Raw genomic sequence first — 12,204 nt, forward strand, 5'->3', positions numbered from 1 at the left:
GAATACTGGAGTGGGTTGCCATTTCCTTCTCCAGGGGATCTTCCCAACCCAGAGATCAAACCTGGGTATCCCACATTGCAGGCTGATTCTTTACCATCTGAGCCACCAGGGAAGCCCAAGAATACCGGAGTGGGTAGCCTATCCCTTCTCCAGGGGATCTTCCCGACCCAGGAATTGAACCAGGGTCTCCTGCATTGTAGGCAGATTCTCAACCAGCTGAGCTATGACTGTCTTTCTAAAAGAGGCTAGTAATATGTGTGGTAGTTATGAAGGTACTAGAGACATTTCAATGTCAATACCTGTGATGGATTCATTTTGATATTTGGCAAAACTAATACAATTATGTAAAGTTTAAAAATAAAATAAAATTAAAAAAAAAAGAGTAATTTTTTTCCAGAATGCTGTGACTAATATTTTTTTTAAAAAAAATGAACTTTAGGAATATATGATTCAATAATTAACTGAAAACCCTATCTCTAGAAAGAGAAGACTGTAATTTGCTAAAGTCACCAGACAGATTAGTAATGTTGAAAGAATGTAGCGAAGGCAAATTTAAAGCGAGAACAGTGAAAGAAAAACTGAACATAAAAAGAAAAATAAGATTTAGTGGGGAAAAAATGGTACAGCTACTCAGGAAAATAATTCGGCATGTTCTTAAAACCAGCACTTTTGGGACTTGCCCGGTGGCTTAGTGGCTAGCTCTCTGAGCTCCGAGTGCAGAGGGACTGAGTTCAATCCTTGGGCAGGGACCTAGATCCTCCATGCTGCAACTAGGAGCATGCATGCCACAACTAAATACCCTGCATGCTGCAACAAAGGCCAAAGATCCTGTGTGTCACAACTAAGCTCAAGAAATAAATAAATATGAAAAAAACCCAATGCATACAACTACCATATGACCTAGCAACTGTTCTTTTCAGAGAAATGGAAACTTATGTTCACCCCAAATCTACCAAAAACTGGAAACAATCCAGCTATCCTTCAATGGGTGAGTTTTAAACATATTATGATATAGAATATACTCACATAAAAAGGAGAGAACTATTGATTGATGTAACAACCTGGATGAATCTCCAGAGAGTTATGCTGAGTGAAAAAAGCCAATTCCTAAAGGTTACACACTGTCATATGATATAATTCCACATTTGTGCATGTGTGCATGCTCAGTCGTGTCTAACTCTTTGCAATCCCATGGGCTATAGCCCATCAGGTTCCTCTGCCCATGGGATTCTCCAGGCAAGAATACTGGAATGGGTTGCCATTTCCTCCTCCAGGGGATCTTCCCTACCCAGGGGTTGAACCTGTGTCTCTTGTGTCTCCTGCACTGGCAGGCAGATTCTTTACCGCTGTGCCACCTGGGAAGCCCTCATAAATCCATATAACTTATATATAAATTTAAAATAGACTATATAATAAATTTATCAACTTATATAAATACATGGAATATATAATATAAAAATATATGTACTCATATTACATATAAAATTTCAATATAACATATATAAAATTCTTAAAGTAACAAAATTTTAGAGATGGAGAAAAGATTAGCAGTTGCCAGGAATAACGGGTGGGGACCGAGATGAGAAAGAAGTAGGTGTGTCAATAAAAGGGCAACATGAGGGATCTTTCTGGGAAGGGCGATGTTCTGTCTCCTGCTTCTTTCAATGTCAATATTCTGGGATTGATACTGTCCTATAGTTTTGCTAGATGTCACCATTGGGAACATCTGATGAGAACATGAGCTCTCTTTTGTATTACTTCTTACAACCGCAAGTGCCTCTATAACTATCTCAAAATAAAAAAGTATAATTAAAAAGCACAAAGGAAAAGTTAAAAAAAGAGGTCTAAAACTCCACGTGGATGATAATAGTAGATGATTAGAAGGTAAGAACTCAAGAGTGAGACATACTTAACTTTGAGATATATGTTCAAACGAAACGCAAGCACACACAGTTATGTAGCCACTCAGTTATAGTTAGAGTTGTCTGTCACCACAGCTTATAAAATCTCTTCTCCCAAGGCTGTGCTATGAATACCTGGTCACAGTGGTGCTTATTTCATCTTCTTCATTCTGTACCAGAATCTTGAAGAGCTGATTCAAGATTATAGGCAGAAAACTCATGATTGCATGAATCTTTTCCACATTCAGTAAGTTCTGTTAAATTGGCAGGACAGAAAAAAAAGGTCATTGATTAAATTTAAAGCACATTCGACTGATGTTCATCAGGACTTGAATATGAATACAGCAGTTCACCTTTGTTTGGCTTTATTTTTCATGGCATTTCTCATGACATACAGGCATGAGGGTAAATGTTGCAAAGACTCTACATCTAATTAACTAATTCAGAGTCAATTGACTCTGATTTTCAACCATTTTTATTTTGGAGAAACTGATCTTTGCTTACTCTTCCATTATACAGACAGACACCTTTTAGGAACTGTGAAATAAAATCATTTCCTCTTGGAAATGGTAAGGTGTTTAAAAAGCTTCAAGAATAATTACCCTGAAGCTTGCTACTCAATGCAAAATGTAAAGGTCTGCTTTGCCTATTTCCATCCTGGAGACCACTGCAACTATTTGAACATCATGTTACCTTACAGGAGCGAACGAAATTCGAGGTAGGTGACTGAGACATATCTTTCTCCCTTTTTTGGCATTGTCGGAAAAATGCGTTCACATGTGGATCCTGAAACAGCAAAAAAAGTATTGATTTTTCTGATGACACATAAGCTGTGTAACAATCATGGTGATGGGAGGTGAGTCCTTCTGTAGGGCAGATGACTTGGTGTGAGGCGCTTTACCAAGGAGGCAGAGAGACAGACCTCTCATTTCTGGAGCTGTTCTGGCATGCTGAGGGCTTGATCTGAACCACAAAGTCTGCTCTCCTTCCTATTTCATTCTCAGAGATTTGTGTCCTTCTGGGCCACATGACAACAGCTAGAGAATTCCTTCTCTTGACTCTGTTCCTACTCCTTTCCTCCCTCTTTTTTTTTCTTTCTTTCTTTCTTAAATTCTCTTCTATCATCTTCCTGTTCCTGCTTATTCCACAGACTTCTATCATTTATTCTTACTATTCTTTAATACACACGAGAATGGGTACGGTTTAATATGCACAGGGATACTTTCAGACTTAAAATGTCAGCGTTAATAAAAAATTAGGAAGTCCACCTGGCATCGTGAAATAAAAGTTGACTCCTGTCCTTTGTTAGGGGCAGAACTGTGTCCCCTCCAAAATCCATGTGTTGAAGTCCCAACTCCCAGTACCTCAGGTTGTAACCATATTTGAAAATAAGGCCTCTAAAGAGGTAATTATGGTAGTTCGTGTGGTCCTAGCCCAAATATGACTGATGTCTTTACAGAAGAGCAAACTTGGATATTCACACACAGAGGAAAGCCAAGGAGGGAGGCTTTGGAAGAAGACAATACTCTGACACCTTGATCTCAGACGACCAGCCTCTACAACTGTGAGAAAATATATTTCTGTTTAAGCAACCCTGTCTGTGGTATTTTATAATGGCAGCTGGAGCAAACCAATCTGTCCTTTAATGTTGTTTCCTGAAGCAAATGTCACGTTGGAAATGCTGGGGATCAAAGTTACATAGTCAGGAAGTGGGATACAGACTCCCTGGTGGCTCAGGTGGCAAAGAATCTGCCTGCAATGCAGGAGACCCAGGTTTAATTCCTGGGTCAGGAAGATCCTCTGGAGAAGGGAATGGCAACCCACTCCAGTATCCTTGCCTGGAGAATTCCATGGACAGAGGAGCCTGGAGGACTACAGTCTGTGGGGTCGCAAAGAGTCAGACACGACTTAGAAACTAGCACTCTGAATTTTCACACTCTTCTGGGTGTTTCTCTGGCATTTGTCAGCTCTAGAGGGGCATCTGTGGTTTGAGTTCCCCACAGGTCAGTGTGTGTGTGTGTGTGTGTGTGTGTGTGTGTGTGTGTGTGAGTAATATTTTCAGTTTCATGTTATTTTTTCAAGAATTATTTAGTGAAAGCTATTTGTCAGATCCTCAGTTGGCATGGAGGACAGAGCTGTGGGCAAGGAAAACCCACTCCCTTCCTCTGGTCCTTCCATAATGCCCCTGAGATGGATACGACACCATGGTTTCCACACAATTTATATTTCTATTTTCTCACAATCAGACAGGTGCTTCAAAGGAAAACAGGGTGTCAGACGGTATATGACAAGATGATACAGCATGTCTGAGAGGTCAGCAGATAGGGAAGACTTCTTTGAGGAGGTGATATTTGAACCAAGATTTGAAGGATGCATAGGAGCTGAAAGACTGATGAGGGGAGGGGAGGCAGAGAGAGAGATAGCTTTCCTGGCTGAGGAAAGGCAGTGTCACAAAATCCCTGCATTCTGGAGGAATGGAAGCAGACAGAGGGCACAGTGCGTGAAAGGACCTTGGGTCTTCAAAAACTGACGTAAATACCGCTATAGAGGAAGGAAGGTGTCTTCCAGGGCGACGAGTGTGTAGGCAGTGGAAGCTGATATAGAGAAAGGTAAGTAACGGTGAGTCACAGAGGGACCCGAGCTGTTTGGAGGAAAGTAGCTGGAAGCATGACAAAGAGAAACTCAGGATTCTGAGATACATAAATGCAGGATTTGGTGGAGAACAGTCATCTTATTGTGACTTGACTGAGGCTGATGGCATCAGAGAAAAGATGTATTTAAGAAGTTATGATACAGGACTGGGGAAGAGGACTCAATTTGGCTTGAGGTGCCAGTGGTTATGGAAAGACATTTTGATCAATATATGCTGGATTATTTCACTTTTCTTAGCAACCAAGTATGTGCTCAAGCAAAACAAAACAAAACAAAACAAAAACTAAAAAACAACAAAAAAGAAACAAAACCAAACACACACACACACAACTACAACAACCAAATGCACGTTGAATTTAAGAAAGGAGCAATACTTATTCTACGTACAGGTAACAGTTTGCTTTGTAGTTCGTAATCAGTATCATAAAACTTCTCCCACTGCGCTAAAATAAGCTGCCTTGCAAGGGAAGGGGTGAGCTTTATGGTACTATGACAGTGGTAATAGTTCCCTGTGTTCAGCATTTTGTAGTTCATGAGACGTTTTCACATGCAGTTTCTCATTTTGAGCCTTACTGCAATCTTAGGTGGAGATTTTCTTTTATTGTTATCATTTTCCTGATGAGGACATGGGATTGTGGGGGTGAAGTGACTTGTCCAAAATCCCTGTGTCAGAAGTTGACCAAAGTGGCTCTCAGACACAGTTTTGACCACTTCATGGCCTTTGCTCCATGACAGGAGGCTTGGATAGGCACTGGAAATTAGACTGAGTTTCAAGGGAAAGGTCCACAATTTTAATTTTAAATGTTTCATATTTTTAACACTTGGGTGTTGTCATTGGAAGCAAACCATCTTCCAAGGGAAGTGTCATCTTGATAAATACACTTCTGGAATTTTGGTCTGCAGTTGGATAGTATCAGGATAACATGCTCACCTGAGTGTTCACTGTTGATACAACAAATGTCGATACTTTGAAAAGTGGTTTACCACCATCGACCCATTTAATGTCACTCCCAGTGTGCTGCAAAAAAGAGTTTGTTACTGTCACTGCGGCAATTTGAGAGAAAGGAAATGTCAATAAATAGGTTATTTAGTTTATGTTAATTTGCCACCTTGATCCATTAGTCTCACATTACTATAGAGATGGAAAATGAGAGATGCAAATACATTTCGCAGTATTAGTAAATGATACCAATGTGATATCAGGGGATCATTTTGAATAGATCATTTCTACTGGCCACAAACAAAACAAGGTATTGAAATATTACAGGTACAGTTGATTTCTAATTACAGTGGATGAATACATAAGGTGGGATTAATTTAAATAGCCAATGGAAGATAACCTCATGTCATTTAGCCCATGTATCTTTTCTCTTAAGTTGTATGCTACCCAGTACCTTCCCATTTGCAGAATCTTGAAAGCTTAAATAATTTGGAGGCAGGCTCGTTGCTACTGGGATATTATACTCTTGAGAAGCTATCTGATCATCTTTCATCAAAGGAAGCCAAGCATATCCAACTGTTAAAAAAGAAAAACAGAGAGAAAACTTTTCAGTACACACCTTCACGGTGAGGAGTAAAAAGAAAGCTATTTATCATTTATGAATACAAAACCTAGTTTAAAAACTCTAAATAAATCAGCTCTTCAATTCAAGTCCCAGAGATGACATGTATGGCCATGTCGGATCGCTTCTGGTCAGTACCTGGGGTTTCCAGTGCCTCCTTCTTTTTGGCGTTGGCTTTCGCATTTATGTCACAAGTGACATGATGAAAAGAAAACAGAATATGGTGTTTCTCATGAAGTTGTGTTGGGAGCTCAATTTTCACCTGCAGTGAAAGAGATAGTAGCTGGGATGAGACTGAAATCATTTCCTAGGGTCAGGGCAAGACAAAGCATAGGCACTTTAACCTTTTAAAAAGTCTTTAACTGAAATCTAGGTCCACATTTAAGTCAGCACTAGAAGCACTGATTTAATTCTTAGTACATATCCATCCTGCTAGCACTAATGCATCAAGATTATATTTTTACTTCTTTATTGTGGTGGATGATGATAATTTAGACTACCCAGTGTTTCTCCTTAGGTAATTTATGTCATCATGGGCAAACTCTGGGACATAGTTTTGAGCAAACTCCAGGACGTAGTGAAGGACAGGGAGGCCTGGCATGCTGCAGTCCACAGGTCACAAAGAGTCGGACACAACTGAGTGACTGAACAACAGATTTTGCCGTGAATTAAACACACACACATATACAAACAGACATATACATATGAAAAACACACAAGGAGACATAACTGTATAATGTAAATAAGGCACAGATTAAGGACTTATTATCAAGGGACATGAATTAAGTTGTCCTCGCCTCCCAAAGGGTGTGCATGGACCAAGCATCACTTGGGAGCTGGTTAGATGTACAGAAACTCAAGACACTACTCCAGACACGTGGAATCTGAATCTTCATTTTAACAAGATCCCCAGGCGATACTTTTCAGTTTTTAAATCTCTGTCACATAGGCTGTCATTTAATTCCCTCAACAGTCTTGTGAAGTAGGATGGTATAGAGGAAGCAAACAAGGCGAGAGACGTTAGGGGGTTTTGAGTCACTTAGGAGGATAGACTCGTCAGTAATTACTAGCACGTTCCAGGACAAGAACATCTGTCACACTGGAATCCCAGGATCCCAGGCAGGTGACCTACATTCAGTTCAATATTAGCAACAAGGTAGTGTCTAGAAAGAACATCAAATCAAGCAATAAGGTGATAGTGAAAGTGAAGTGAAAGCTGCTCAGTTGTGTCCAACTCTTTGTGACCCCATGGACTATACAGTCCATGGAATTCTCTAGGCCAGAATACTGGAGTGGGTAGCCTTACCCTTCTCCAGGGGATCTTCCCAACCCAGGGATTGACCCTGGTCTCCCACATTGCAAGCAGATTCTTTACCAGGTAAGCCACCAGGGAAGCCCAGAGACCTAAGCAAATTATCTACCAATTTATTTATTAGACTCTGTGCATCTATATAGTTAGTTAATTTATTTTCACACTGTTCAGGAGAGAATTTATTAATAGATTTTCAGTGTCATCCCTGGGACAGTAGTATCAGCATCACTTAGAAACTTGTCTAAAAACGTGAATTCTCGGGCCCCATCCCAGACATATACAGGATCCAAAAATCCTGGGCGGGGGGGAGGCGCGCAGGGTTCAGTAATCTGTGTTTTAACGAGCCTTTTGGGTGATTCTATGCCTGGTAAAGTTTGAGAACTTCTGAATTAGAATGGTTTGCAGCTTACATATATTCGTTATACACCAGCATTTTAACCTGGTAACAAAGCCAATATACAGTTTTTGAACTGTACATTCAATACATTCAATAACTAACAATGCAGAAGAATGAAATTTTCTTTTTTTAGCCAGAGCACATAGGAATGAAACAGGTGCTTAAGAATTCCAGTTAAACTACATATTAAGGCAAATACTCCTCAGAAGTGAGTACTGCAAATATTCACATTATATTTTTAACAGTGTCTTAGAAGAATTGATAGCCATGCTTATAATTAAGGCAATCATTTCTTTTTGCAATACAAAGAAGAAAATGGTTTTGAATCTGCATGGCATAGTTCACCAGGCTGTTCATGAGATACACGTTCTCCTGTGGAGAAGCTCACGGCTTTTACAAGGATTCCAGGAAGCACATGAGAGTGAGAGAGATTAAAAGCCACACTTAACCCTAAGAACATCCTTTTTTTCCTTTTAATCTTATACGTCGACAGAGAATGCGCCTTTCAGATGGGCTTTGTCAAAGGGTCAATATTGTAGTAAATATTCAGTAATATGGTAATAGACTTTTCTCTTAATTTTTTTTTCACCTCTGTCCTAAATTTATAGGGAAAAAATTAAGAGCATTAAATGGATGTGGAAGAAGGAGATAAGGTTCCTCAGGTCTGTGGTTTCATCAGTGTTCTTTTAATAAGTTTAAAAATGGTCCGAGTGTAACCAAGGGCAATAGGCAGAATAATAGCACCCCCACCCACCCCCCCCACCTCCTGCCCACAGTGTCCCGGGAGCTTCCCAGGTGTGCTAGTGGTAAAGAACCCGTTTGCACAAGACATAAGAGACACAGGTTCGATCCCTGGGTTGGGAAGATCCCTTGGAGGAGGTCATAGCAACCCACTCAACTCCAGTATTCTTGTCTGGAGAATCCCATGGACAGAGGAGCCTGGTGGGCTATGGTCCATAGGATTGCAAAGAGTTGGACATCACTGAGCAACTTAGCACGGAAAGATGTCCCCCATGTCCTAATCCCCAGAATATATGAATATGTTTCCTTACATGGTAAAAGGGACTTTGCAGGTGCAACTAAGTTAAGGGTCTTGAGATGGGGAGATTAAACCAGATTAGTCCAGTGGAGCCAATGTAATCACAAAAGTCCTTATCAGAGAAGGCAGAAGAGTCAGGGTCATAAGAAATGCGAGGAGAGAAACAGAGGTCAGAGTGATGACACTGCTGGAAAGGGTCAAAAGCCAAGGAATGTGGGCATTTCCAGAAACTGGAAAAGCAAGGTAAGGATTCTCTCCAGAGCCTCCAAGAGAAATGGAGCCCTGCTGACACCTGATTTCAGCCCTGGGGACCCATTTCAGAGTTCTGACCTGCACAACAAACTGTAAGATCATCAATGTGTGTTATGTAAGTCACTAAACTGAGATAATTTCTTAGAGGAGCAACAGGAAATTAATACAAAAGCTGTGATATTTTTAATCCCAGACATCATACTGACAGGTTTCATGAGTTCAGACCTTAGTTTAATGGTTAGAAATTAAATTTAATTATTGGAACTTGTTTTTCTGAAGCTATTTATACTACCAGCTGACATGTGTATAGTAATTTGCCATTAACCCAACGAAGCTTTCTTGTTGTTGCTATTGTTCTTGTTTTTTTTTTGCCACGCTGCACTGCTTATGGGATCTTAGTTCCCCAGTGAAGGGTTGAACCCAGGCTCCTGGCAGTGGAAGTGCAGAGTCCTAACCACAGGACCACCAGGGAAGTCCCCCAGTGAGTGTTTTAGATGTGTTCTAGCAGAGTGGTGAAGCTTCAGGCTCTGGAGTCACATGGCCTGGCCTATATTTTGACTGTCACTTCATAGTTACATGCCCTAGGCAGAGTTGCTTCCCTGACCCCCAGTTTCCTTATCTGTAAAGTAGGAAGGCGTGAAGGTTCATTTTATGTGTCAACTTGACTGGGCCATGGGATGCCCAGATAGCCGGTTAAATATGATTTCTGGGCATCTCTGTGAGGCTGTTTCTGGAAGAAATCAGCCACGGGGGTGACCATCATTCCATTGAGGTCCAGAATAGAACAAGAGGGCTGGGGAAGGTGGAACTCCCTCCCTGCCTGACTGCTTGACCCGGAACACTGATCTTCTCCTGCCCTTGGTGCTGCTGGTTCTCAGGCCTTCAAACCTGGCCTGGAATCTACAATAGGCACTCTGGTTCTCAAGCTTTTGAACTACACCAATGGCTTTCTTGGGTTTCCAGCTGGAAATGATGGACTGTGGGACTTTTAAGCCTCCTTGTATTAAATTATATCTATCTACCCTCCTATTGGCTCTGGTTCTCTGGAGAAAGCTGAGTGGATGAAGGGAGATGGTGCATACTTGGAGGACAGTGTGGTGCCTGGCACATAATAAGAGAGTCTTAAGAACTGGCAGAGAAGGTCCTGAGGGGAAGGGGTCCAAGCTCCTTCAATTACTATGAAGGTTATAAGCAACAATGCTGGCTCATACTCTAGCCTTTTTTGTTTTGTTCCTTAAGACATGAAATGCTGCTGCTGCTAAGTCGCTTCAGTCGTGTCCGACTCTGTGCAACCCCATAGACGGCAGCCCACCAGGCTCCCCTGTCCCTGGGATTCTCCAGGCAAGAACACTGGGGTGAGTTGCCATTTCCTTCTCCAATGCGTGAAAGTGAAAAGTGAAAGTAAAGTCGCTCAGTCGTGTCTGACTTTTCACAACCCCATGGACTGCAGCCCACCAGGCTCCTCCACCCATGGGATTTTACAGGCAAGAGTACTGGAGTGGGGTGCCATTGCCTTCTCCGGAAATGCTGCTACTGATTGGTAAGAACTATCTAATACGATCTTTGTTATAGTAGCCAATGAAATAAAATAAAAAATTCATCTAATTTGAAAGGAATGATAGAATAAAAATTTCACATTTTAAAAAGATAATCATATGCTGAAATATATAAATTTTCAACATAGTCCTGGGGCAACTGTCAATGAATGTAGTTTTGGAAGCTTGGTTACGTAAACACCTGCTAGGGAACGTCCTGAGTCAGAGGTGTAGTCAAGAGAGAGCGTTTATCATCATGTATTATCTTACCTACTCACACATCTTTTAAGGAGCTGCTGAGGGCAGGAAGTCTTGACCCTTACCTCGTCTGAGAAATCTGGATTCTGGGAATGGTGCAGAACTGCAGTGTAGGCAGCCGAGGTGAAGAGGGGCCCTCCAGGTTTTCCATAAATACACTGTTTAAAAAATCATGAGTTGAATAATTATGAGGGTCTGAAATTAACCCTGAGCACAGAAAGGCCACAACTTTTTTCAGTTTCCCCTTCTGCAACAAAGATAAATTTTGTGATAATCTTCCAGGCTTAGCTGACATCTAATTAGCCTTGAACTTCTTTGATCTGCTGTCCTGTATTTATTCTACAATGGGGCACTGTTGAAGAAAATATGAAGGCTTTAATTCACTCTGTAGATATTACATCAAAACTGAATGTCTGAGTCAGTTCACTACCTAACTTTGATTACCAGAGATAAGAGACTGTTCACTTCTGATTCCTGCAGCCCACGGTATCCACCTCTGATGTAGAGTTTAAGGTCATCAGTCCTGGGTGACCACAAGGCTTGGTTTGACCCCAGTTCTTGACATGCCAGCCCCCAACCAAGAATGCTGGAATCCTAGGGCTGGTTCCAGGCTCTACCATACTGTATTTTTCTTCTATCCCAGATCCTAATCAGGCCAGTGGGTGGGGATATGGTACTTTCTTGTCATAAAAGTCCCTTTAGCCCAAGGTTCAGAGTCCCTCTACTGAAGTTAGCTGTATCTCTGAGTAATGCTCTAGAATGCAATGAAACAAAGGTCACACATACCTGCAAGTACTTTTCATTTTTAAGAATTTTCCCCATAAGCAATGCTCTAACAGGCCTGGTGTGTTTGCCATCTGCTCACTGCTATTGTTCGCCTGACAATTTCATTTCATTTTAGTTTTTCTCTCCTGCTGCTAATGCTATTGTGGAACTTGGAACCTGAGGAGGCTGAGAGTACCTTAGGACAATTTTAAAGAACTCTTTCTCTCTACTCTGCATGATTCATTCAATCACTCAAACTGATTACTGCTCTTCTGAATAATGCTACCACCCTTCTGAGTTTGGAGAATACAACTGGTCCCTGACAGAGTGCTTTAAGAGATGATCTCAGATAATTGTGGGGGTTAGCTAGAAATTAGTTTTGTCCTTTACTATCTCTTTCCTCTGATTCATTGAAACTGGGAAGATCTGGCTGCAAGCCCACTAAAAAGAATTTTCCACTCTATTTTTATAGGTTACTTTATGTTGTTTGAAGTTCCTAAAATAAAAACAGCATACATCAAATATAAACTC

The 12,204-nt window shown here is 41.0% G+C and overlaps 1 protein-coding gene across 11 annotated transcripts in view; it reads right to left on the reverse strand.

Annotated features, from left to right (window-relative positions):
- The window catches only part of DOCK10 (dedicator of cytokinesis 10), a 304,461-nt gene that overhangs the window by 71,677 nt on the left and 220,580 nt on the right, over positions 1-12,204 (reverse strand). For all 11 annotated transcript variants that reach the window (XM_027514857.1, XM_027514867.1, XM_027514851.1 and 8 more), the window contains exons 19-24: positions 10,974-11,066; positions 6,254-6,377; positions 5,948-6,069; positions 5,485-5,571; positions 2,595-2,687; positions 2,037-2,155 (exon numbers count right to left, since the gene is read on the reverse strand). In XM_027514857.1, coding sequence (XP_027370658.1) covers positions 2,037-2,155; positions 2,595-2,687; positions 5,485-5,571; positions 5,948-6,069; positions 6,254-6,377; positions 10,974-11,066 — 638 coding nt within the window. The remainder of the gene's footprint in view (positions 1-2,036; positions 2,156-2,594; positions 2,688-5,484; positions 5,572-5,947; positions 6,070-6,253; positions 6,378-10,973; positions 11,067-12,204) is intronic.

The sequence above is a fragment of the Bos indicus x Bos taurus genome, chromosome 2 (assembly GCF_003369695.1).
Source record: "Bos indicus x Bos taurus breed Angus x Brahman F1 hybrid chromosome 2, Bos_hybrid_MaternalHap_v2.0, whole genome shotgun sequence".
NCBI lineage: Eukaryota > Metazoa > Chordata > Mammalia > Artiodactyla > Bovidae > Bos > Bos indicus x Bos taurus.